The sequence below is a fragment of the Pleurodeles waltl genome, chromosome 9 (assembly GCF_031143425.1).
Source record: "Pleurodeles waltl isolate 20211129_DDA chromosome 9, aPleWal1.hap1.20221129, whole genome shotgun sequence".
NCBI classification, from domain to species: domain Eukaryota; kingdom Metazoa; phylum Chordata; class Amphibia; order Caudata; family Salamandridae; genus Pleurodeles; species Pleurodeles waltl.
In genome coordinates this window covers 1151285765-1151312396 of record NC_090448.1, presented here as the reverse complement: position 1 = coordinate 1151312396, position 26632 = coordinate 1151285765, and the positions used below count along the sequence as shown (strand labels likewise).

At 45.3% G+C, this 26632-nt stretch overlaps 1 protein-coding gene across 9 annotated transcripts in view; it reads left to right on the top strand.

The window, feature by feature from the left end:
* RYR3 (ryanodine receptor 3) overlaps positions 1-26632 on the top strand; it is a 1450647-nt gene that overhangs the window by 855856 nt on the left and 568159 nt on the right. For all 9 annotated transcript variants that reach the window (XM_069208992.1, XM_069208994.1, XM_069208991.1 and 6 more), the window contains one exon: positions 12206-12281. In XM_069208992.1, the coding sequence (XP_069065093.1) occupies positions 12206-12281 (76 nt within the window). The remainder of the gene's footprint in view (positions 1-12205; positions 12282-26632) is intronic.

The following is a 26632-nucleotide window of genomic DNA, read 5'->3' as shown; positions in this document are numbered from 1 at the left end:
GTACTGCCTGCTCTGAAAAAATATTTCGGCATTTACAAAGGGGACGGGGTCCCATGGGGACCCCTTCCTTTTTGCGAATGAGTTACCACCAGTGTGACACTGCACTCGCGGTCACAAAGCAACTCAGCATGGCGATGCGTTCGCAAATAGGAAGGGAACACCCCTTCCTATTTGCGAGTCGCATCCCCAAATTGCAAGTCGGTACCGACTCGCAATTTGAGGATGAGCATCGCATTCGGCCTTTTGCATGCAGCAAACTGCGTTTTTCGCAGTTTGTGATATGCAAAAGGCTTGCTACATCTGGCCCTTAGTTCTGACTTTGAATCTGAGTAGAAGCACAAAGAAGACATGTCACAGACAACAGGACTTGAAACTCTGCCGCTTTGCAAAAGAGAGGACACTTAAGTGCCCTGAGGAGACCATACACTGGAACTGTGTGATCAACGTGTGCCCTTGGTGAAAACGTATTGCTCCTAGCAAGAGGGACTCCAGTGGATGCCTGAAACTAAAGCAGAGTCCCCTGACTGTTAGTAACAGTCACTGTGATCTGCAGAAGAATCGTCTTGTGGTGTCACAAGACGTGCCACTTGTCGGGGCTCTCGTGAGTGAGCCCAAAGAAAGTTGGTGACCTGCACCCCGGGATTGATAGTGAGGCTCTCACCAAGTCTCAAGCCTCTACCCCATTCCGGACGACCTCCAGCCAACAAAGTAACAATGGACTACTTATGCTGTTGCCAAGGCTTGTCGGTCGCCAGCGCAGTAACTGACCCCTTGTCGGACATCGCCAACTCCAGAGCAGTTGCCAGCATAGTGACTGATATCAGCAAAGACCCCAGTCCTGAGATCCTGCATCCTGAAGGAGGGGACTTTGAGAGAAGTGGCAAAGCATTTTTGGCATGACCCTCCCGTGATTGACAGCTGAAAGGCTTCCACTGCACCGGAGCTGCCGGACGTGGTAGTGAAGATCCTGTTGTGGGATCCAAGTCCTGGGACCCCAAAGGCCTCTACTCTTCAAAGGTAGGGAGTAGCTACATCCCCAATTGTGTTTTTGTCAAGTGCAGCAACTTTTTCAGGCATTGCAGATCCTGTCAGCACCAAGGACAGCCAGAGCAGCTCTTCACCTGGACTCCCTGGGAAAGGTAAAGAAAAAGTGTCTTTTGAGACTTGTCTAGGGACCAATAAAACCTTAACCCCAGCTGGGTTCCACGGACCTCAGCCCAGAAGTCACCGATTGCACGCTGTGCTTTCCCCTGTTGACTTCAATGGTATCTGTTTGACAACTAAAAGTGTATCTATTTTCAACGCTTCTAAAATCCACAACTCCGGTTGTATGCAAGATACAAAGTTCATTTTGGTGCCTAGATTAAGATAAAAATCTGTTTTAGTTTTCGAAATTGGTGTTGGACTTCTTTTGAGTCATGTCATGTACTTATTGTCCATATGGGTGTTGTGAAATGCTTTGCACATGTTCCTCTAAGTAGCCTGGCTGCTCTTTGCCACTCTACCAGGACTGAGTTTGTCACTCTACCAGGCCTGAGCTAAGGTTTACTGGTGTGAACCTGAGGTCCACATCTGGGTAATGTGTTAGTATTACATGGTAAGACTCATTAGTCCTACCACATAATACAGCCACTTTACTACAGATGTCAGATGGAAAAAGAGCAGTGAGGTACAGAAAGAGGGATAAATAAGAGGGTTGAGATAGAGGGGATCAAGTGTGTTATTTATAGATGTAGGAGGAGAGCAATAGATGCCATGAGAGAGAGAAAGTCAAGTGAGGTTTATTGGATGTTTTCAGAGAGAGATGAGGTACACAAAGGCGGGATAGAGAGAGTTGAGAGAGAGAAGCAGAGATAGTGAGAGAAAGATTAAGAACAGAGGGTTAAGAAAAAGAGTTGAGTTTAAGTGAAGAGAGAGAAATTACATGGAAAGAGTATTTTTTCAGTTGAACTGCCACCAGCTTGCTGAGTGTGCTAGATTTAAGGCTGGGCAGGCCAGTAATCCACACTAAGGGACAAGTGTAATATTTTTTGCTTTTGCTCGAACCAGTGCAGCAATCAAAGTTGCAGTGCTGCTCTGTACAATGGGGAGAAAGCAGGCTGCCTAGTGCAACATACTATTGCTCAGAGGTGTGTGTGTACTGTCTAACATTGGATTTGTACTGGAAGCAAATTCTACACCTAAACAATTCTTAAACATGCTGCACATTGAAAGGGTGCTGTGCAGGAATGTTTAGCTAAATGAAAGCATGTCTTTATGTTAGCGTCCTGCTGCAAGGAGGTGTTTTTATGCATTGCCTAGCATGGCTATCTTAGTAAATCACAGTTTGTGTAAAAAAGTATGCGCCTGATTCTCAAAGGTAAATTAGCACTTCCATGTACGATTTTTTGCTATTCACAAAGACATTTTACGAGTAGTATCTTCATGACTGTGGAGTCTCCGCACTTGTGGTGTAGACTGTGCACATAAAAGATATGCAGTTGTAAAGATACTACTTGTAAGATTTCTTTGTGAATTGCAAAAAAATCATAAATCACAAAGGTGTAAGTTTACCGTTGTGAATAAGGCTCTATGTGTATTTGTGCTAATCCACCGAGTAAGACCCCATTGTCAGTTTGTTCAACTGATGTCAACGTAGATATAATAAATGGATATGAACACGTACCTCACTAGGTCAAATTCAGTGTTCTTTTTGAGGTGGTCACAAAAACAGCTGTGGCTGATGACGTGAGATTTTCTCAAAGACCCACATTTAATGTACTGCTGATGTTGCGTCTTGGCGAAATGTGAATGATGCAAACATATTGCAAAGTTTGAATTTTTTACCCATATCAGAATTGCTAAAACTAATTTAGCATGTATGGGTAAACGTACTGATGAGAGGAGACTAATTAAATGTTTTAAAATAATTTGAACTGAAGTACAACGAATCAAAAAAATGAAGTAAAGAAATTGCATTTTTTAAATTTAGAGAGCCAGCCAGATTTTATACATTTAAGTCTGCAGAAGCTAATTATAAAGCTAATTCTCACTCTGGCTATCTCCATTGAAGTCCTAATTCCTGAATAGTCCTGCTCACGTGCGGGATTCCCAGAGCACTTCTTTACAGTATTGCATCTTAAATGTAGATGTTCGCCTTTCTTCATTAACGCCTGGAGAGACACCTAAGACATAAAGGTTTTGCAGCTTATGAGGAAGGCTACATTGACCAATTAGTTCAGATTGCATTTAAAAAGTGTAATAAGTATATCAAACAATTCAGGCAACTTAACTTGATTGTTACATTTTATTGTTTAAAAGCTTATTCACAAACCCTTTTTACAAGAAAACTTTGAAGGAGGAGAGGACAATGTAGCCCCATAGGGTGCCGTTATGTCAATGTCAAAAGAGCGTCTTAGTCTTTAAGGACTCATAGTTCACCAGTATCCCATCATGCCCAGTAGGTGACAGCTGCCTCAGTTCTTTTTTCTGGCTCCTGGTGACAGGATCTTGGAGCAGTGAGCTCAGCCGTTTTGGCTTTTTTCCCTCAGAAATGTAAATGGGAAATTTTGGCAACTACTTCACCCAGCAGATTTAATCAGTACCTGTTTTTCTGTCATTTTCTGACAGAAAGAAGTATTCATTTGTCAAATAAAAGGCCATCTTTATTTGACAAGTGTCCTGCCTATGGAAGAATGAAGGCCAAGTCAGACCCTCATGACGTCTGCATCATCTGCATTCCTGAAAGTCACATTCCTGACAGATCTTCATACTGCAGGAACTTTTCCAAGCGCACCCTGAGGGAAAGGGAGAAGAGTTGCCTCCATGGAACAGAGGAGGGACGCAAGTGGCAACGGGCACAAGCTGAAAGTACGACATCAAGGGAGCGAGGAGACAGTCAGTCCTCTACCAGAATTCTTCCTCTGAGGACTTCAGGTGTGGAAGATCCAAAAAGAGGCGACACCATCAAAATTGATGTCCATCCAGGTAGATGTTGAGGGCACCTACATGTTAGCCGTCAAGAGCTGGTTCGAATGTTGAAGAGGAGATGATATTCAACATTGAGACATAGGTCGACGTAAAAGGATACCACAGTGTTGAGGCGTAGGAGAAGTTTGACATCAAGGCATAGAAGAAAGTAAATGTTGAGGAGTCTGTCGATGTTGAGGCACTCCAGATCTGTAAAAAGAATACAAAATCAAGAGCAAGACGTCCACCATCCACCTCTGACCCTGATTACTTCAGGGCATATTCTCCATTGTCACCTATATTGTTTCCAGACTTTCTGATGCCTCCTCAGCCACCTTCTCCAGCGCCTTTTCCACCTACTTCTCCATTGTCACCTATATTGTTTCCAGACTTTCTGATGCCTCCTCAGCCACCTTCTCCAGCGCCTTTTCCACCTACTTCTCAACAAAGATCAAAAGCACATACACCTTTTAGACATTGCCATAAGTCTCTGCACTGTTCTTCAAGATGATCTTCCTGAAATTCACACCATTACCGTCTTATGTCCAGATCTAAATCTAGGACAAGGTCATGCCGCAGATCTCCTTATTCAACTTCTTCCTCCAGTGCTGGAAGATATTTGCCTACTCTGTCTGACACTCCTCAGTCAAGGGTCTCTCTGATCGAGGACATTAACACATTTCAAGAGGTGCTAGTGAGAGGAACATCAAAATTAAATCTTCTCTGCCTGACACCATCAACGCTGGTAATTTTTAAGATGCTTCACCAGCAAGCAGAGTCCAAACCCCTCTTACCCCTTGTTCCGGGGTTGCTGGAACCATCAGTGGATCTGTTCATCACACCGGCTGCAGCCAAATCAACTCCGTCAAGGCTCCAGAAAAAATATAGACCTCCAGAGCAGGACCCATTATTCATCCTCATTCTGATTCTCCCCCTGATTCTGTGGTCATTCTAGCTACAAAAAAGGTGCATTCTACCACTACAGTTCCTCCGGACAAGGAGAGTAAAACACTTGATTCTGTAGGATGCAACATATGTGGTACAGCAGCTGCTACAATGAAGGCAGCAAGTGCTTCTGCCCTTCTGGGCAGGTATGACAGAGCCTTATGGGACTTCTTGCAGCCGTTTGCAGAACACCTCCTCAGAGATCGGAGGGAAGATTTCCTTGAAATGGCGAATAAGGGCATGATGGTCTGCAACCAAGTTATTAGTGCTGCTGCAGTTACTTCAGTGCTAGCAGCACATAAATACTGCATTCTTGGCTTTGTTTTAACAGCCCAAAGACAAGAATCCTAGCAGCAGATCCTTGATCTACCCTTTTCAGGCAACACATTCGGCAGCCATACAATGATGAAATGGCTAGGATGAAAACCGAAATGAAGATCTTACAATCAGTGAGTCTTGAAAAGTGAAAGGAACAATGCAGACACACATTTATAAACCATATGTACTTGTAGGACCAATTGTTTGTAAACGGCGGGCTTGTCTGTACAGATTTAGCCACATCTAAACAATCTAAATCCCGTTGGATAGTGTCTTGCATTCTGTTATGCTACCAGAAAGAAAATAAGGTTCTGTCCGATAAACCTAAGGCTCATTCCACCAGAGGGAAAGCGGCTACAGCTACTTTAATGAGGAATATACTGATCATTGAAATATGTAAAGCTGCTATGTGGAGATCCGTTCACACTTTTAACAAACATTATTTTATGGATCCAGATGCTAGAACAGACGCTTAAGTAAGACAGGCCTCTCTAAGAAACTTGTTAGCTTAATGAGGTCTGTGGGCCATCTACATTTCTTTTTCACTGCAGTTTTTGGGAATGGGCTTGCCACTGTATTCAGTGCTTATGAATACCGATGGAGATCCCCTGAGCGAGAGAGGGACTGGTTTCTTACCAGTAATCCTAGCTCTCTCTCAGGGGACATTCCATTGAAGTCATAAGCAACCCAACCTCCTCCCTGGTGGAAGTAACAGAGACAATTATTGGAAAAAAGTTTATCTACAGAGGGTTCAGACCCTTCAGTGGTTACAAGGTCACCATCAGCAGCAACAACAAAGACCTTTTCAGCAACACCATTGTCGTCCTCCTACAGGAAGATCTGGCCACCAGCATACCAAGCAGGAAAGCCCCCAGCTGGCTCCAAGCAATGAGTCTCTGCTTCCCCCTCTTCCGTTACCCACTCCGGTAGAAGGTAGTATCTCTAATTTCCTGAAAGAGCGGCAATCCATCATGAAAGACGTATGGGTTGTGAATATTGCACAGAAAGGGTATTGTCTCATGCTTACCAGCCCTCCACCAAATATTCCACCAAAACCATCCAGTCAACATCTACAGATGCTAGGATCAGAAGCAAACATCCTCCTGCAGAAAGGAGTAATGGAAATCGTTCCTCCCAAACAACGAGGCACAAGAATTTATTCCTGGCATTTTTGGGTGAAAAAGAAAGACCCCAAAAACTATTCAAACCTATATTAAAATCTCAAACTAGCCAAAAATGGATTTGGAGAGAAACATTCTCAATGCTAGTCACATCAAATGTATCCCCGGATCCACAGTGGAGACTGAGTCAACTCAGTAGACCTCTAGGATTCCTCCTTTCCATGTTCCGATAGCTAGAAAACACTGCAAATTCTTGAAAATTTTAGTTGATCAGGATCATTACCATTACAAGGTACTTCCATTCATTCTCAAATCAGCGCACAGAACTATCTTGAAGTGTATGGCAGGGATTGCCACACACTCCCGGAAGCTCTGAATATTCCTCTATCTATACCAGAGACAACTGGTTTATCAAGGCATCAACATGACATGAGGCCCAACTCCATTATCAGATGACGGTCATTGTTCTCCACTGATCTGGGCTGCATGTCAATCACAACAAGTCAACCTCTTCTCCAGTCCAGTCTCTGCATTGCCTAGGTGCCACCATAAATATCATACAAGCAAGAGTGTATCCTTCGGAGGAGAGATTGTTATCGATCCATCTGAAGTGTCACTGTCATCAAAGTCTCTCTTGCTTCAGTGAGAAAAGTGTCCTCTCTCCAGGGCTCGATGGCTTTTTGCATTTTTTCTGACTCTGAGAACCCATCTCCACTTGAGACCACTTCAAGAATGACCAGAGGATCAATGGGATCAATATTTAGGCGCACTCTCTCCCAAAGCAAAACAGTCCCTGAAATGGTGGTGCTCACCAACAAATCTCCTGTAAGGGATGCCTTTTTATCAGGAAGTTCCCTCTGACAGTAGTAACAGATGCTTCTTAGTTAGGTTGGAGCTCGCATATGAATCATTTTCAAATCCAGGGTACATGGGGGGTCATTCTGACCCCGGCGGTCTAAGACCGCCGGGGCCAGGGTCGGCGGGAGCACCGCCGACAGGCCGGCGGTGCCCCGCAGGGCATTCTGACCGCGGCGGTTCGGCCGCGGTCAGAAGAGGCAAACCGGCGGTCTCCCGCCGGTTTACCGCTACCCTTAGAATCCCCCATGGCGGCGCAGCTTGCTGCGCCGCCATGGGGGATTCTGACACCCCCTACCGCCATCCTGTTCCTGGTGGTTCGCCCGCCAGGAACAGGATGGCGGTAGGGGGTGCCGCGGGGCCCCTGGGGGCCCCGAAAAGTATTTCAGTGTCTGCTAAGCAGACACTGAAATACGCGACGGGTGCAACTGCACCCGTCGCACCCCTGCAACTACGCCGGCTCAATTCTGAGCCGGCGTCCTCGTTGCAGGGGCATTTCCTCTGGGCCGGCGGACGCTCTTTTGGAGAGCGCCCGCCGGCCCAGAGGAAATGTCTGAATGGCCGCCGCGGTCTTTTGACCGCGGTGCGGTCATTCAGCGGCGGTACCCTGGCGGACGGCCTCTGCCGTCCGCCAGGGTCAGAATGAGGCCCATGGTCTCCGAGGGAAATGTCTAATCACATCAATCTCTTTGAGCTTCATGTGGTTCACCTAGTCCTGAAGGCTTTTTTTCCTGTCCCTCAAGACTTCCTGCTTGTCCAGACAGACAACACGACAATGTATTCTTTGATCAAGCAAGGGGGAACAAGGTCCAGGCCATTGTCTCACAAAGCCCAGACAGTTTTGAATTGATTGATACCCAGAGACCTGAGAATCCCTGCAACTCATTTTTGAGGGGCTCAAAATTTTCAAGCAGACTCCCTTAGCAGGGTTCTTCAGGAATGTCACAAGTGGATTCTTCATGACAAGTTCATACCAAGCATTTTTAGCATATGGGGCATTCCTCACATAGGAGGAGTGCCCCACTCCATTATTTGCAACTGCAGAAAACAAAAAATGCCCAGACTTCGCCTTTAGATACTACCAACCAGGTAGGGCCTCAGCTTCTTGCATCCTGTAAGTCAAACATAACAGATGGTATGTGAGGGCTCTGCAGTGGTAACTGAAGTTCCAATGGGCACAGCATCAGGGAAATCTCACTGACACAGTTCAAATCTCGGAGGGAACTGCAAAGGATCTGCAGTGGTTGTTAATGAACTGCAATTGGGTCAGAGGCAGGCTCCTCTCCCTTCCCCAACCAGAGTTTACAGTAGTGACAGATGTGTCACTTCTGGGATGGGGCAGCCATCTGGGAGGGGTGGAGATCAGAGGTATCTGGTCTCCAGTGGAATCTGGAATCTATATCAACTTACTGGAGCTCCAGGCGATCCGACTGGCATTGAAAGCATTTCTTCCTGTTGTAAAATTGAAGATGGTGCAGGTGTTCATGGACAACACTACCACAATGTAGTACTGCAACAAGCAGGGCAGTGCGGGTTCGTGGACCCTTTGTCATGGCACCCTTTGGCATAACCCTGGTGGTTCAACAACTGGCAGGTTCTCTGAACGCCAGGGCAGACAAACTCAGCTGGCGATGCCTAGCGGATCACGAGTGGTGTCTCCACCCTGAGGTGGCACAAGGATTCTCAGCAGTGGGGAGAGCATTGGTTAGATCTGTTCGCCTCTGCAGAGAACGTGCAAAGTCAGCAATATTGCACGTTGGAGTTCCAAGGTGGTAATCCCTCGGCGATGCTTTTCCTCCCAAGTGGAGTTCAGGTCTCCTGTATGCCTTTCCACCCATACCATTTCTGCCCAGAGTTCTCAAGAAGATCAAGAACGACTGGACCCAAGTAATCCTGTTGGCTCCATACTGGGCATGGAGAGTCTGGTATCCTGAGCATCTGAAAATGAGCACTGATCCTCCCATCAGGCTGCCCCTTCAGGAAGATTGAACAGTGACAGTTCAGAGCCTTCAACCTTCATCCCGAAGTATGTAAAGTTATTCTAGCAGCCAGGCGTCCTCCACTAAGACGGTATACGCCTGCCATTGGAATCGTTTTGTAAATTATTGTACAGAAGGATCTACTGATCCTCTTTCTGCTTCTCTCTGACATTCTTCTCTTTATCTAATCCCTTGCCCAGCAGGTTTCTGCCTTGAGCACTCTCAAAGGTTATTTTTCCACCTTATCGGCCTACCTTCAGTTGCCTGATCAGCCTTTATTATTCAAATCGCCTATTGTACATAGATTTCTCACAGGGCTTGTACATATGTTTCCACCTACGCCCTGTGTTATGTCTCAGTTGGACTTAGATCTAGTTCTCACATTTCTCATGTGTGCTCCCTTTGAGCCCTTACACAACTGTCCCCTCCGGCTGCTCATGATCAAGACAGCCTTCTTAGTGGCAATACCATCTGCCAGGAGGGCGAGTGAGATGCAGGCTCTCTCATCTAAGCTGCTGTTTCTCATCATGTTACCAGACGAGGTGGTACTGAGAACTTGTGCCTCTTTCCTCCCCAAGGTGGTGACCCCATTTCACCTGGGGCAAAACATCACCCTGCCCACCTTCTTAGCTCCACCGCATCCCTCTTAAGAAGAGGAGCGACTCCACCGGTTGAACCCAGAAGAGCGTTGTCGTTCAACCTTGTCCACACAGAAGAGTTGCGGGTGGATGACCAACTCTTTGTGGCATACGTGGTAGCAAAGAAGGGTCAGGCAGTGCAGAATCAAACCATTTAGCTCTGGGTCGTTCTCTGCATTAAGATCTCCTATGCACTGGCCAAGAAGCAGCCTCCTGAGGGCTTGAGGGCTCCTTCCACCAGGGAGAAGGCTGCTACCACTGCACTAGCATGCACTGTTCCAGTCCTGGATATCTGTCAGGCAGCAACGTGGGCATCATTGCACACGTTTGCAAGACAGTACTGCCTGGACAATCAGGTCCATAGAGACAGGCCTGTTTGGTCCTGCAGGACTTTATAGTGTGAAGTAGATCTGTTCTCAGCCCACTGCCAGGAGGTTATGGCTTGGATATCTATTCTAAGATAAGGAATCTGTAACTAAAGGTCTCTATCAGATGAACAAGTTACTTACCTTCTCTAAAGTGTTATCTGGTATCTAGCTGCAGATTCCTTACACCCACGGTGCCTCCCCGCTTAGTAGACCAAACTGATAGGGTTAGGGATTGGTCCTTTCAGGGCCCTAGTCTTTTGCACAGACAAGCTCTTAGTTCTCTACATGGCTCTGCGCTTCTGCAATGGAAGTTAGTGGAAAATCAGCTGACATACGTGCGCCTGGGTGGTGTCTCTACAGGTGACTGTGACGTCACAGATGGCTCAAACTACACCAGCGACACCACACAGATCCAAACGATGGTACGCACAAGGGTATTGTTCAGCAAAAGTTCTGGTTTCCAAGCTGACGCCTGGAAATTCTAAGGTAAGGAATCTGCAGCTAGAGAGAGTCTGTACCAGATAATGCATTACTGAAGGTAAGTAACTTGTTTGTTTGTCTATAGGTTGGAACTGTTTTTGTTTCTAAGTCTGCACGTTGTGGGGTGAGCTTGCTGTTCTATTCGGTGCTTATGACTCTTGATAGAAGAAAAGGATAAATTGCTTACCTGTAATCCTAGTTCTCTTCCACGGGAATCCTTATCAAAGTCATAAGCAACCCACCTACCTCCCCAGACAGAAATCATTACAGTTCTCAACAATTGTATACAGAAATATTTATTGTCTCCGGAAACATTTCCTGACCTAACTGTCACCTGTGGGGAATGATGGGACACAGGGGTTACTGTGAGGTTCTTAAAGACACAGTGCCAGTTTTTTGTGTTTACTATTTGAATGCAGCCTATTGATTAACAGTATCTCATCTTCCCTTTCCTTTTGCTTTTAAATAAAGGTTTGTGGAAGGTTTCCTATAGTCAGCACTTTTTCTTGAATAACATGATTTGTATTGATTACCGTGATTTAAAATAAAAAAAAAATAAGAAAATGTAATCTGACCATTTCTTACCCTTTTCAATAGGCTGCAGTTATATGTGTGTGTGTATATGTATTATATAAAGTGCTCAGGGGTTCCGACGTGTGGGCGGGAATATTCAGTGCTTATGACATTAATAAGGATTTCCCTGGAAGAGAACTAGGATTACATTTAAGCAATTTATCCTTCTGTGACTCATCCGAAGAAAAATACTATACCCTTCTCATCCCCTTCCAATAAATCCCCCTTTAACAATCCTCAAGAACTCAACCCATTATCCCCTCATTATCACCAGAGACCAGCTCTCACAAAGATTAAGGGTCTGATTTAGATATTGGCGTCCGGGTTTCTCCATCACAACGGTGATGGATATCCCATTGTCTGAAATTTAAATCCCATAGAATATAATCTGATCGAAGTCGTTTTTAACACCTCTGAAATAACTACATTTGAAACAAACTTTAGGGATAAGCACCAAAAATATACAAGACAAACTCTCAAAGAAAAGAGGCAATACAATTAAACTAGATGTTTGTCTCACCAGATGAGTCACTGGGCAGGAGGTTTTACTAAAACCACTAAATAGAATTTACAGATGACCATCAGTGCATCCTTCATTTTTTGAAGGGCAGTTAATGGCCAGCAATGCTTTTCAGGAAGTGGAATGCAGGGTGAAAATGGTATGAGAACAAATCACGGTGCATCACAAGTCACCGCTTAACCGGCCCTGCTTTCGGTCCCACATGTAATTCCCTAGTGTTGAGTTGGTTGCATAGAACTAGGGGCCAGATGTATCAAAGGGTTTTACCCATTGTGTGTCTATGGGAAAATGTGTTCATACATATGGCCCTAAGTGAGGTGGTCTCCCAACTATCACATGTATTGATAAAGAGGCAAAGGCATTAGTAAAAAAATCTTATTTAGTTCTTGGTTTATTGCCTGCTGCCAGTTTCTTGTATTTCTTTGCTTTAACTTCTACCTCTTCGTTTTCTTATTTGCAGGGCATGGTTGAGGTAGTGGCAGAAAATTATCATAACATTTGGGCCCGAAAGAAGAAAATGGAACTAGACAGCAAAGGTAAGAATGAAAAAACACAATTTGTATAACAGAGAGGTCATACAGGGCTTCCTTCTTTTTCACAGATTATGAATCCTGCACGGGACTTGGAGGAAACTAGCCTACTGTCAGATATGAGAATATTATTTTAACATATTTACAGTATGTGTTATGGACAGGAGTGTGGCAAGTTATCTTACTGGGATAGCATAGCATTTAACAAAATGGCATACATTTGTATGGTGTCGAAAACACCCACCTTTGAAGAATCAGAAGGGCCTTTCTAGGTTCCCATGGATTCTAGAAGAGGTTGTGATTTCAAATAACTTCATGAAGTTTTCACGGTTTTCACTGGGCTTACCGTCGAAGTTGATGAGGGTTGGGGAACGACCCCGATTCCGGCAGATTCTGCTCTTGCCGAGGTAGGGGCGACCCCTTCCGGTAGCCACGGTGCTGTTTGACAATAGCAAGCCACTACAGTCCGTGCCCTCCAGAAGGAGTCCCAGAGGAAAAACCCCAAAAGGGTAAAAAACCTCTAACAGGAACTCCCTGAAACAGAAGGAGGACACAAGGACGTTAGAACTGAAGATCCGAGAGTACAGGAAAACTGGAGACGAAGACAGGTCAGGAATAACTGGATCCACAAGAGGAAACCAGCCGGAGCGTGACTACCACCAAAGGAATGTTGCAACGCAATGAGCAAGAAGCTGAATTCCCCTTATATACCCCTGGACAGGAAGTAGGAAACAGGAAGTAGAAACACCACCATCTTGGATTGGGGAAGAGAGTATAATAATGAATAAAGAACATGCGTCCAAACAAAGAGAAACAATGCATGCTGGGAAGAGAGGAAGTGAGCAGCATGCTGGGAAAGAGAAGGACATGTATAAAAGAGAATCATGTGCAAACATCCGGCTTTTGCTTGTATGGCCAGTAAGTGGTGGAAAAGAGGGTTTCCTAATATGCCAGAATGTTAAGCGCACTAAATGTGCTATGCGTGGCAGGTTCGAGACCCAACTCGGGGTCTCATCTCCTGCCGCGTCTGCCCTTGCGGCAGAAACGAAAGAAGGGGGCGCGGCGAGTGCCGCGACCCCTGGCCGGATTCGCGGCTTCCCCCGCGGCTTGCATGCAGGCCGCGGTGTTTACCGAATGCTGCGCCACGGCGGCCCGTGCTTGCGGCCGCGGCCGCTGCGGTGTGACAGTAGGTCCCCCCCCTCGAGGCCCCAGGTTTGTGAGGGAAAAGCCGAAAAAAGCGACGGGCCAAAAGAGGGGCATGAACCGAATGGGCATCCTCCCAGGAACAGTCACTCATAGGGTAGCCCTTCCAATGAATAAGGTATTGGAGGCGGCCATGGAAAAACCGAGAGTCACAGATCTCCTGGACCTCGTACTCAGGCACATTATCAATCAACAGAGGGGGAGGGCAGGAGAATTGTCTGTGAAAAGGATCAGGAAGGTAAGGTTTGAGTTGAGAGACATGGAATACAGGGTGTATCTTCCAAGTCTGGGGCAGGCGAAGACGCACAGACACTGGGTTAATCTTTTTGAGAATCAGGAAGGGCAGAAATCTAGAGGAAAGCCAAACTTTATCATGGACCTGATAGTGAGGAGCCTCACAACGTCTCCTATCAGCCATCATTTTCATGCGTGATTTAGTGGCCACAAGGTTTGAATGGATAACATATTGGACACCCCGTAGCTGTCGAACATAAGAGGAGATGGCAGGAAGATTGGAGGTATCTTTCAGGGGAGTCGGGAAGGCCTTAGGATGGAAACCGTAAGAGCCATAGAAAGGGGAGACTTTCGAGGCACTGTGTATGGAGTTGTAGGAGAATTCTGCAAGTGGTAAATAGGTAGACCAATTACTCTGCGTAGCATTGCAGAAGCTATGTAAATATTGTTCGAGGCCTTGATTGAGTCGTTCCGTTTGTCCGTTAGTTTGAGGATGGAACCCTGATGATAAGGCCACTTTGATTCCCAAGGTCTTACAGAATTGTTTCCAGAATCGGGAGATATATTGAGGACCCCTATCCGATATAATGACCTGAGGTAATCCATGAAGTCGAAAGATTTCTTGTGTAAAGACTTGGCTTAATTCTTTTGCCTTTGGTAACTTTCTTAAGGCCGTGAAGTGAGCCATCTTAGTGAAGGAGTCCACGGTTACCATGATTACTTGATTTCCCATTGTAGAGGGTAAAGAGCACATGAAATCCATGGAGATAGTGTGCCATGGACCTGGGGGAACTGGTAGTGGGCGAAGTAATCCTACTGGTTTAGTACGAGGTGTCTTGGTTTGAGCACATATAGGACAGGATGATACATAATCTTCAGTATCTGTCTTGAGAGTTGGCCACCAGAAGGAGCGAAGCAGAAGTTCTTGGGTAGCTTTCATTCCTTGATGACCTGCGATGGGGGAATCATGGCACATACGTAAGGCTTCAGTCTGTACTAGCTTAGTGGGTAAGAACAGGGCCTTATCATGATAATAATACCCTTGATCTATATGAAGTTGCGGACGCAACTTATTCAACTCTGTATCTTCTAGACGGGAATATTCGGACTTGACTTGGTCTAAAAAAGTCTGTACTAAACCAATAGTCTTGTTATTGTCAAATAGGTTCTGTACAGGAGAATCGCTACACTCAGGGTAACGTCAGGACAAGGCATCCGCCAGGATGTTCTGAGAACCAGGGATGTATGTGATATAAAAGTCAAATTCAAATTGGCTGAAAAAGAAAGCCCATCGAGCCTGCCGGCTATTCTGACACTGAAAGTTTCTCAAGCATTGTAGATTTCTGTGGTCTGTCCGGGCTTCAAAGGGTTCTTTCGAGCCCATCAGAAAGTGTCTCCATTCTGTGCACGCGGTCTTTAAGGCGAGTAATTCACGTTCTAGCACAGAATAGTTCTGTTCTGAATCGGATAAAATGTGTGACAGGTAGAATACAGGGTGCTCTAAATCATCATCGTCTTGTTTTTGCAGTAAGGCAGCCCCAATGGCTCTTTCGGATGCGTCTGCGACAACAATGAATTGTTTGCTGGTGTCTTGGTGTCGTAGAATGGGAGCTTGAATAAAGGCTTTCTTTAAGTCTTGAAAGGCTAACTCTGCGTCTTGTGTCCAACAAAAGCCCTTCTTTAGATGGTCTTTTTTAAGGGTTTGAGTAATGTAGCTGGTTCTCTGGGCAAAGTCTGCTATAAATTGTCGATAGAAATTGGCTAATCCCAAAAAACACTGAGTCTCCTTGATGGAAGAAGGAGATGGCCAATCCAATATAGCTTGCATCTTGTCTGAATCCATGGCGACCCCAGTTTGGTTAATGCAATATCCCAAGTATTTTACCTCTGTCTGATCAAACTCGCACTTTTCGGGTTTGCAAAATAAATGGTGTTGTCGGAGTCTCTCTAGAACTTGGCGAACATGCTTAGAGTGTTCCTCTGGGTGGACAGAAAATATTAAAATGTCGTCGAGATAAACCACCACTGTTTGTTGCAGAAGATCGGAAAAAATAGAATCCATGAACCTTTGAAAAATGGAAGGGGCATTGGTCAGTCCGAATGGCATTACTCGATATTCGTAGTGACCGAAGGGTGTTCTAAAAGCGGTCTTCCACTCATCACCTTCTTTGATCCTTAAAAGATGGTATGCTCCTCTGAGATCCAGCTTGGTGAATCTCTTTGCCCCTCTGACTGCTTCTAGGATGTCCTTAATAAGGGGTAACGGGTACCGATCCTTAATAGTGATCTTGTTTAATCCTCTGAAATCAATACAGGGACGCAAATCTTTCGTCTTCTTAGGCACAAAGAAGAGAGGAGCCCCTGCAGGCGAAGAGGAGGGAGCAATCAATCCAATCTGTATGTCCTCATCAAGGTATTCCTTAAGAATCCGCTTCTCAGGTTCTGTTAGAGAGTACATTCGCCCAAAAGGAACCACTGTATCTGGTTCTAAAGGAATGGCGCAATCGTATTCTCTATGGGGTTGCAGTTCAGGTCTTTCTGGCTTCTGGAATACATCGGCATATTCATGATAATGCCTGGGTACTCCCTGTAGGACGTTAATAGAGCATCCCACCTTAGGGGGTGCTGCTAAGAGACCTTTTGGGGACCAATAATCCCCTGCTAGGTAGCAGTGGTGTTGGCAGAAGTGAGAGGATAAAGAAATAGTTCTTGTTTCCCAGTTGATGTAAGGGTTGTGCCGTGTGAGCCATGGAATTCCCAGGATCATGACGTGGTGTGGTGATGAAATTAAATCAAACAAAAGATTTTCTTGGTGTTTCCCAAACTGTAGACAGAAAGTAGGGGTGGTATACTGTACGGGTCCTGAGGCCAAGAGTGATCCATCCACCGTGTGGACTTGTTCTGGTACTTCCTTAGGTATTTGTGCTATCTGTCGTTCTTTGGCCCATGCTTCATCTAAATAGATGCCACTGGCTCCGCAGTCCAATAAAGCAAGGGTTCTTTCTTCCCGGCCATCAGTTAAGTGAAGGATAACTGGTAAAAGAAAAAGAGCAGTTCCTTCCTCCCTGGAAGAACAAATGGAAGGTATTTCACGATATCCCGTCCTCACCCTTCTCACTGAGGACGGGAGTTGGCGTTTCCCAAAGGCTTGGCTGGACGATCGGGGCAGGTGCGAATTAGGTGACGAACTGCACCACAATACAGACATAGGGGGTCATTCTGACCCTGGCGGTAAAAACCGCCAGGGCCGTGACCGACGGAAAGCACCGCCAACAGGCTGGCCGTGCTTTCCTGCCCATTCTGACCGCGGCGGTAAAGCCACGGTCAGAAAAAGGGGATCCGGCGGTTTCCCGCCGGATTACCCCTGGCTGGGCTGAATCTTAAAAATTCACCCGGGTATCTGAGTAGGTGTTTTTATTTCCCTAGCATAGCTGGATCCCCTTTCCAGAAATAAAATTAATTTACGCACTCCCTCCTGTTCCTTTAACAGTGAGGTTGAGTCCGCCCAGGTGGCACTGTCCTACCTGGGTGGGGCTAGGTGGTCATATGATGAAGCATCACACTATATAGTGTGTGAGACCACCTAGTCCGTAAAGGAAATCCCCCTCGCAGACCACACACCACACCATAGCGCACCCACATTTCACCTCCAGTTGAGGTTTACAGGTGGTCCAGTGTCACAATTGGTACACTGTCGACCTACCTTCGTTACAAGAACCCCGTACTCCGTTTTGTGATTTAGTATTGTTTTGGGAGTCGAGTACGGTTGTGTTCTTCTTCTATCCCCTTTTCTCCCATATACTCTCTCTTAGTGTAATGCCCCTGAATACTGGCCATGCAGCAAAGATACATTTACCTGTTTTCACCCGAGCCTGCTGGGTCGAGGATAGTATGCTTTTCCATTGAAGCAATCAATCAATCATTGACATTTGTACAGTGCTCAGCTGCTTCAGCAGTAGCATCCTGGTGGTCCGAAGCAGAGCTTGAGAAGGTGGGCAGGTTAACACATCTAATTTAGGTATAAAAAAACCACGTTTTTAATTCTTTACTGAAGATTGATTCGGAGCTACGGTTTGGCAGGAATGCCAAAGCCTTGCTGACAGAACAGAACAGACCTTCCTCCACAACGAGCTTTCACACACCTAGGGATACGCATAATTTGGAGGTGATCACATCTCAAGGATCTGGTCTGTTGTTACCAATCCAGCCTGTTTCTCAAATAACGGGAACGTTTGCCCTCTAAGGCTCTGTAAACCAAAGTAAGAGCCTTAAAGTCAGTACTGTTTGCTACGGGGAGCCAGTGGAACTGCTTTAGATGTGGCAAAATGTGTTAACGAAAAGGACCTGCCAGTCTACCTAAGCATCCGTATTCTATACGATCTAGAGTCTATGGATCAAAAAAGCAGGGAGACCCAGGTAGAGGCTGCTGTGCTAATCCAAGCGGGATGTCAGAAGGGCATCATTCAACATTTTCGGAGTTTCAACCAGAAGTTGATGTACCAGCTTCCTGATAAATTTAAGTTTCAGAAAGCAGATTGAAGAGATCTGCTTAATGTGTGCCACAAAGGAAGGGTCGGAGTCAAACAATAGGCTTAGTTTCTTTGCGGTAGATGCTGGAACCGAGAGAGGGATCATTTCAGCCACCCACCAAAGATTAACTGTTTGGGAGGGATGTTCTGGCTGAAAGAGTTTTAAAAAATTACAATCCATCTAGTTGGTTATACCTTTTAGGTCCTCTTTAAATTTAACAAAGGCCACATCAGAATGTTCACGAAACGAGAACAGCAGTTGCGTGTCGTCTGCATAGGAAACTGCCTTCACACCCAAGTTTCAATGAGCTATGCCAAAGGGGCCATGGAGAGGTTAAACAGCAGTGAACAGAGTCCTGAGCCATCAGGCACCCTGCAAACTAAAGGCTTTGGGGAGGAGGAGAAAGGATAAAGAAAGACCCACTGAGAGTGCGCTCTCAAAAAAGATCGAATCCAGGATAAAACTGTGTCCCAAAAACCAAGTAAGCTTTATCTTTTCAATAATGTGGAGTGTGCCACTATGTTGAAAGCTGCTGACATATCTAACAGCACCACCATGGCAGAGGCTCCACCGCCCAGGGATTCTCTTACAGACTCCAACACTTCCAATAAGGCGGTTTCCGTGCTATATCTGGCACGTAAGCCAGATTGGTATCATGAAACAAACCATTTGCCTCAGTGAAGGCTGAAAGTTAGCAATTTACTAACTTCTCAAAGATTTTAGCGGTAGTCAGCAGAAGCGAGATCGGCCTAAAGTTACTGAGTACACTCTGTTCTATGTTAGGTTTCTTCAGGAGCAGAAGCAGGAATGCCCATTTCCAGATAGCAAGAATGGCCCCAGATCTCAAAGATGTATTCCTTTTTTTTTTTAGAAAAGGATTTACAGATTGAGCCACCAGCCTCGAAATGTGAGGAGAGCAAGGGTCCTCTAGAGAGCCTGATTTGCACTTCAGATGTTCCTCAAGTAAGTCAGCTTCTGATATATGGCCGAACTAAGAGAGGGCACTTTGGAGACTGTCAAGTGGCACTGTGGGATCTAAAGTACCGACTTCCCCTGGGAAGGTGGAGTAAAGCTTTTCAATTTTCTCGTAGAAAAAATCTGAAAGCCTGAAACAGAGATTTGGGGGGGGGGGGCAATTTCAAGAGCAATACGCACCGCATTGGGAAGGCAAAAGGCAGACTCCCCCATTATATAACACAAGTGAAGGTGATTGTGTTATGTATTACAACCTGGAAAAAAGCCCACCTGATCATCATGCATTAAATCAGGTACTAGCAGAAGCCACTGAGTAAAAAGGGTCTTGGTGAGGATCTTGTAATCTGTGTTAAGAATTGGGAGTGAAAGTTAGGATCCAAGATCTGTTGGATCTTTATGAAGTTTGCAGCATTGAGGAAAGAGGGCCACCAGTCTCAAAACTGCCCTGTAACAAAGATTGTAGCTTGGGTGCCAGCATCTGGGCAAATTAGGCATACAATTCAACAGGCAAGCTATCAGACCATGGCACCTTTCCACATGACAAGTCCTTCAGACAGGAGCCAACTTCCTGACTTGTGAATGGTTTGTCCAGAGCCACCCAAGCTTCAGGAGCACACAGGAATAGGAATCTCTGATTCGAAGTCCTGAAAGGTGACTGGGGGAAACCAGGGGCAGGGGAAAATAGACTGATCTTTAGTAGTCACGGAAAGGTGTATTAATAGCGTATTGAGTATGGGCGATTTCCCCAGACGGAAGAGTAGGCTTACGGTAGCGAGGCAAAATCAACCATGCTAGTAAGCGACCGGATTTGTTACCTCCATTATGGGCCCTTGCAACATAAGCAGCATAGTCATGACAGCCAAGCTATTCTACTTTGTCATGAAGATAAGCATGTGCTACCTTAGAGCATCCAGAGTCTCTGGGTCCGCGACCACTGCCGTTCAGCCCCTGCTAAGGTAGCCGCCTCCTCCTGAATATCTCTCACTAAACTCTTCACACACAAGCAGTGGTCCTAATGCAAAGCCCTCTAATAGCAACTTTAAAAGCACCCCCATTCAATCACTGGGAAAGAAGAAGACCCAGTATTCTCACAAAAGAATTAATTAATATGTTTGAGTATTGTCTGATGGAAGACTGCATCCTCCAGCATCGTAACTGCGAGCCGCCACGTAGGGATTGGAGAGGGAGTCACCCCATGCAACTCCATAACTAAGAAATTATGATCTGAGAGTATTCGAGGACGGCAAGTTATGAAAGACACAGCCATATGTATAGATGAGAATGCAATTAATGAACCAGCAAGTAGAACAAAAATTTGCGGAGCTTAGGATATTTAACTTGCCAGTTGTCGGCATGGGACCAATGAATTAGCTATAGGCAAAAATGAGCAGCATTTAACAATACAGGAGATTGAGGGAGCGGTCCGGGGATACATAGAGAATCGTATTAATGTCCCCTCCAATGACCCAAGGAGCATCCGGCCATTCGGCCATAATGGAGGTGACCCAGGTCCAAAAGGATAAATGATCCAAGTGTGGTACACAAACCACTCTGAGAATTAGCTAAAGCCCATTAAGGGCCCCCTGCGAGCATAAACCAGCTGTCTGCGGCAAAATGCTTTCTACCCACCCTAAGTGATGTCCCCTCCCTAATCCATACAGCCATTCCCCGGGGCTGCAGTTAAGTCACCTCTGCATCCAACAAGTGCATCTTCTGAAGAAAGGCAATGTGTACCCTCCAGCAGAGAAGGCAGCATGTGCTTTATAACGTTTTTGCACAGAGTGCATTCCCCAAATATTCAATGTGATGAAATTATAAATGTTAACAGGCACGACACAATAAGGAATAGAGGGATGCCAGTGTGTGCCAGGAGACAGACACCTTGTGAAATGCAGGAGATCCTGGGGCAGGATAAAAAACCTAACTGGCAGAAAAGTGACTGTTCAAGAGGGCACCATCTTAACCCAAATGGATGCAAAATGCATCCATAGGACAGCTAACTTTGCAACCACCTAATAACTTGGAACAAGACAAACAAAGGAATGGAAAATTGAAAGACCCAAACAGGGGCAGGAAAATAGCACCAAAACCATCATAATTCCCCAGCGAATGCCTTGCTGGTGCAGGCCGAGAGATGTGGAAACAGTGCCACGGTGTCCCCGGCCCCACAGATGAGTCCATGCAACAAATCATATTAAGGCCGGTGTTCCTCAAAGAAAGCAACAAATCAAAAGACTAATTTCACTGGGAGCAATTATAGGGATCAGCATCATAGAAGATACTATACTGAGAAATAAAGCCTCGGCGTGGCAGTCACAAGTAAGGCACAGCAGATCTCAAGTCTACCCCAGGACCTCAATAGAATGATGTATGAAAACTGGGGGTGTAAGTGTATCAGAGCTTGAGCCCTCAGGTGGGTTGTTGTCCCCAGATACAGTTGAGTCAGATGTAAGCAAGGGCGGCGTCAGCGAGAGTCCCTGGCGAGATGTCACAGTCACAACAATATTGCGCTGATCCCGTCTGCGTGGGAGTGGGTGTTCCTCTTTTCGAACGTTTGCGGCACAGGTGGCGTATGGCGTCAGTTATTCGAGCCATCCTTGGCATTGATGAGGGTGGTGATGGCGAGCAACTACGGGACCTCTCGATGAATGATTATACCCAGGCCTTCTCCGGCTGCAAAAAGAAAATGTGCTGACCATCAGAAATTTGCAATTTACCAGGGTAGAGAAGAGCATACCTGAGACCTGCCTCACGCAGCCACCATTTAATCTGAAGAAAGGAAGCCTGCTGCCGCTGGACAGTTAGAGTGTAGTCTGGAAAAAACATTACTCTGGCATTTTCATACCAGACAGTACCTTTATCCCGAGCTGCTGTCAGAATAGCATTGCAGTCACGATAATTCAAAAGTCTCACCACGATGGGCCTGGGCGCTGCCCCAGGTGGGGGACGCTGGGCGGGTACTCTCAGCTGGGCAATATTTATAGGGGCAATGTCTTGTTTTATCCAGAAATGCCTCTGGCTCCACTTATCCTCCGTGTGACCTCCGGTAGGCCAGTAGTACAAATGTTGTTGTGCCATGAGCGGCCCTTGCAATAGACGTTTTTTTTTTCAACATTATGCCGCCTTTCCATGATATCTCGAGTATGTTCAGGAACTGCATGTGGAGACGGTTGTAGTTCCTCTATACCTTCTGTATTTGCTGTGATCTTTTCACGCATCTTATGTTGGTTTATTTAAAGGATCGCCAAATCATTGGTGAACGAGTCAAATTTGGCTTCAAACACTTCTCAGGACGTGGCAATAGCTGCCAAGATTTTGTCCAACTTATCGGGGGCAGGTGTCATCCCACACAAATCAACCCCATAGGAGATGGTGGATTAGTAGCCATCTGGGTGCTGGCTCCTTGTCACCATGGGACAAGAGTTGTGAGTCCTGGGTAAGGGATCCTTTCATAGTCCCTTCGCAGTGCCTGTGTGTTCCCCTCTGTCCTCCCATAGGCCTGAAAAGACCCCTAGTAAATATCACCACATTGCCAAGAGCTCAAGAGGAGTTGTGAAACAATAACATCAATATAGTAACACATCCACCTCATTTGAAAGATGTCAAATGTCAGCCAATGAGGTGCAAGCGTAATCTCTCCTACTCCACCTAGAGATCACCAAAGCTCACATTTCTACCACAAGTTGTATGTGAAGAAGCCCCCCCCGGCAGAGCTCTACTCTAGCAGTTCAAAGAACCTGAAATTGTTACTGTTTTGATCTGCCCTGGATTTGAACCAGCCCTATCTTCAGCACTGAAGTACTGTGAGATTTTAGCAAAGATTCTATATTTTCTGGGCTGGGAGAATTGCCCTTCCAAGCACTTCCACGAAGGCAGCGCACAAGAGGAGGCTTATACAGTTTCCTGAGCATGATTTATTTAGTACAGCACTTGCAGCCACCTTCTCAGGAAATAGGTAAGATAAGTTTACTTCGAAGCACTATTAAGGGGGTCAACCTGTAGTGAAGAAGAAGAAGAAATCTTCAACAGACTTATCTTCAAGGAAAACATAATTGACCACAAGACCATCAATGATGTCCACTACATCAGTACCGTTGTTGATGACGAGATAACTACATTGTCACCAGTGAGCACATCAACTGCAACCCTGATCTTGACGACCATACTGGTGAAAGCTCCATCAACTACGACCCCTCAGTCATTGATGCCGTCATCGGCATACATACTGTCGACGACACCTTGAGTCCACAATGAGTTTATCGACTGCAAAACTGTCAACAACAAACTTAAAAGGAGATGTTTTTTCACCCTTGAAGATGTAAAATTTACCTCTCGCTCAGATTTTAAAGTCAGACCAGCAAGAGGAGGTTAGTGATTATGCCTCACTAACAGCTTACAACACAACACAATTAGATCTAAAACATGTCACAGATTTTTTTAGAAGAAATGGCCAACAATGAATCCTACATTGAACACGATTGTCAACAAGATTATAAGTCTCAAACCTCTCATTGATTTGGTGAGAAACCACTAAGATATTATAGAGAACCTGATGTGGTCCAAGTGCCTAAGACCTTTTTATCTACACTGTAACAGATGATGGATACTTTTAATAAGTTATTACTTCATTATCCGCCTAATAAACCTCAGATGGTATTACCTGCTGAACCCATTCTGCCAGCTCCCTCACCTACTCCTTTACCAGTATTGCCTTACCAGAAACCATCACCATTACGTCCTCCTCCACAGCCAAAGGAACAATCTCCCAAACATATTCATATAGAGAACATGGACGATGTTGACTCCAATAATTCTTTATACTCAGATACGGATGAAAAGAAGGGTGATCTTACCCAAGACGATGAAGGATGAGATGACAACCGACAGGAATTTATTATCCTAAGTGGAATTGATGATGGGCCAAAGCCACAGGATTATACATGTGATATCTCTAAATTTCATTAATTAATTGAAAGAACTGCCACGAAATTCAAGCTACTAATGGCATCTGCAGAACAAATATATTTTCTTTATGACTTTAAAGAGTAGCCTTGGGAGTCTGTTAAATCCATACCCATTCCTGAATATGTCTGATTGGAAGGTTTAAAATTAATGAAAACACTGGCTACAATTCCAGCGGTGAAACCTTGTCTGGAAATAAAGTATAAGACTCTGGATTCAGCTCTGACTTGCCTCACTGATCATACTAAACCAGATTCAGTCATCTCTTTAGCAGCTCAGAGAGGAACCAAGAGCATGATAATGCCATCCTCTGGTACACCAGAAGAAGAATAGTCAACGCATTGATAATCTGGGACAGAAAATGTTGTCTATAGCCACAACCTTAATTAAGACAGCTAATGGCCTGGCAATTCTAGATTGTTATGATAGCAGGATGTGGCATGATTCCACCCCATTACCGGAACTCATTCCAGAAGATTAGAAGGAAGTGCCAAGGGCTATCCTTAAGGAAGGAGAGCTTACTGCTCCCTCCATTGATGCAGCAGTGGATGTCTTGAACAGAGGTTTTTGGCTGGTTGGTAAGAGCTCATCTATTAAGAAGACAAGGCTGGTTAAAGTCACCAGTCTTCTGTACTGATGTCCAATTTAAGATTCAGCACATGTGTTTTGATGGCTTAACTCTTTTTGGTAAACATGTAGATGAGGCTTTACAAGGCCTTAAAACTGACACTAACACCACAATGCCTTCAGAGTTGTACAGTATATCAGATGTGGAACATCTAATTATTGGGGCTCAAGAAGATCACAACATTTCAGAGGAGAATTTAACCAATTTGGCAGTCAGGGATGTACATATTATCCTCAAAGGCAATCCAAATATGATCAAGGATACTCCTTCAGTAGATCTCAGACAGTCTTATGGGAGATCCTCAGGGAGGAAGTGATGTTCTTCACAAGCGCATAATAATGACAATCAGAAGAGAGCTTGACTCCCCACTTTTGCCCCTTTTAGCTCCTATATGGAAGACCGTAACATTGACGAATGAGTGGGATAAATTGTTAATCATTGGAGGTAAGCCAGAGATCCCAAGTACGCCAGCCCACAAAGGAATTCATTTGAAGGAGCTTAAACTGGAAATTATCATGCTTCTCCTCAAAGGGGCTAGAGACATTGTCCCCAAGTTACAATGAAACCATGGATTGTATTGCAGGTTCTTCCTAATCAAAAAGAAGATGTGTCAATGGAGACCAATATCGGCTCTAAGGCAGCTGAACAAGTTTCTAAATAAACAGTCATTTCAGGTGATTACTCTACAAGAAGTCTTCCTGATGATGCAGGAACAGGATTTTATGACCTCAATGTGCCTTCGGGTGCACACTTCCACATACTTGTTCGTCAAAAACACATAAAGTACCATTGATTCATCAAGTGAAGGAGCAGACTGCATCAGTCTCTTCCGTAGATCGGGCCTCTTTTTGAACAGAGAGAAATCTTCATTAGAGCCCCAGACAAAAACCCAATTCCTGGGTGCAATATTCAGCACACAATTGGGAAAGACATCAGCGGAAAGAGTGAGAAAGTTGTAGATGATGGCAAAAACTGTTTCTGGAAAACAGTCAGCCACATTGAGACAATACAAGTCCATGTTGTCCCTGATGGCATAATGTATAGGCCTCGTTCCATTTTGCAGGCTCCACATGAGATCTGTGCAGCTAAGAACTAGACTTGCAATGGAAACAGGTTGAAGGCTTATGGGAAGATATGATCCATGTCACAAGGCGCCTGAAGCAAACATTGCTGTGGTGGACAATCCCAGCAAATCTAAATGCGGGACTTTCATTTCTGCCTATACCAGAAAGAGTAATACTCACTACGGATGCATCCATGGAAAAATGGGAAATTCACCTGCAGTAATTCTCAACCAGAGGCCTCTGGTGATTTGCAGAGAAAAGGCTCCACAACAATGTTTTGGAACTCCATGCCATATGTCTAGGTTTACAAGCATTCCTCCCCAGATTAGCAGGTCAACCAGTCCTAGTCAGAATGGACAATACAAAACCTATGTTCTATATAGCCAATCAAGGAAGAACAAGGTCCAAAACCCCTTTCAGAAGAGGCTCAACTACTGTAGAACTGGGCCACTTCTCACAAGATAAACATCGCTGTGGAAGAGCTGCCAGGCTGGCAGAACGATGAGACAGATGCACTCAGTCTGCAGCCTTTGGAGTATCATGAGTGAGAACTGCACCAAGATCAAGTGGATTATATATTCAATCTATGGCGATCTGTTTGCCACTCTGAACAACAACGAATGCCAGTGCTTCGGCAGCAGGTTTTGACATCCAGGAACAATGGGTAATGCCCTTTCAATCCCTTGGTCCGAAGTCTTTGCTTATGCTTTCCTTGGTTTCCATGATCCCCAGGGTGTTGCGGAAGGTGAAGGTAGATCAAT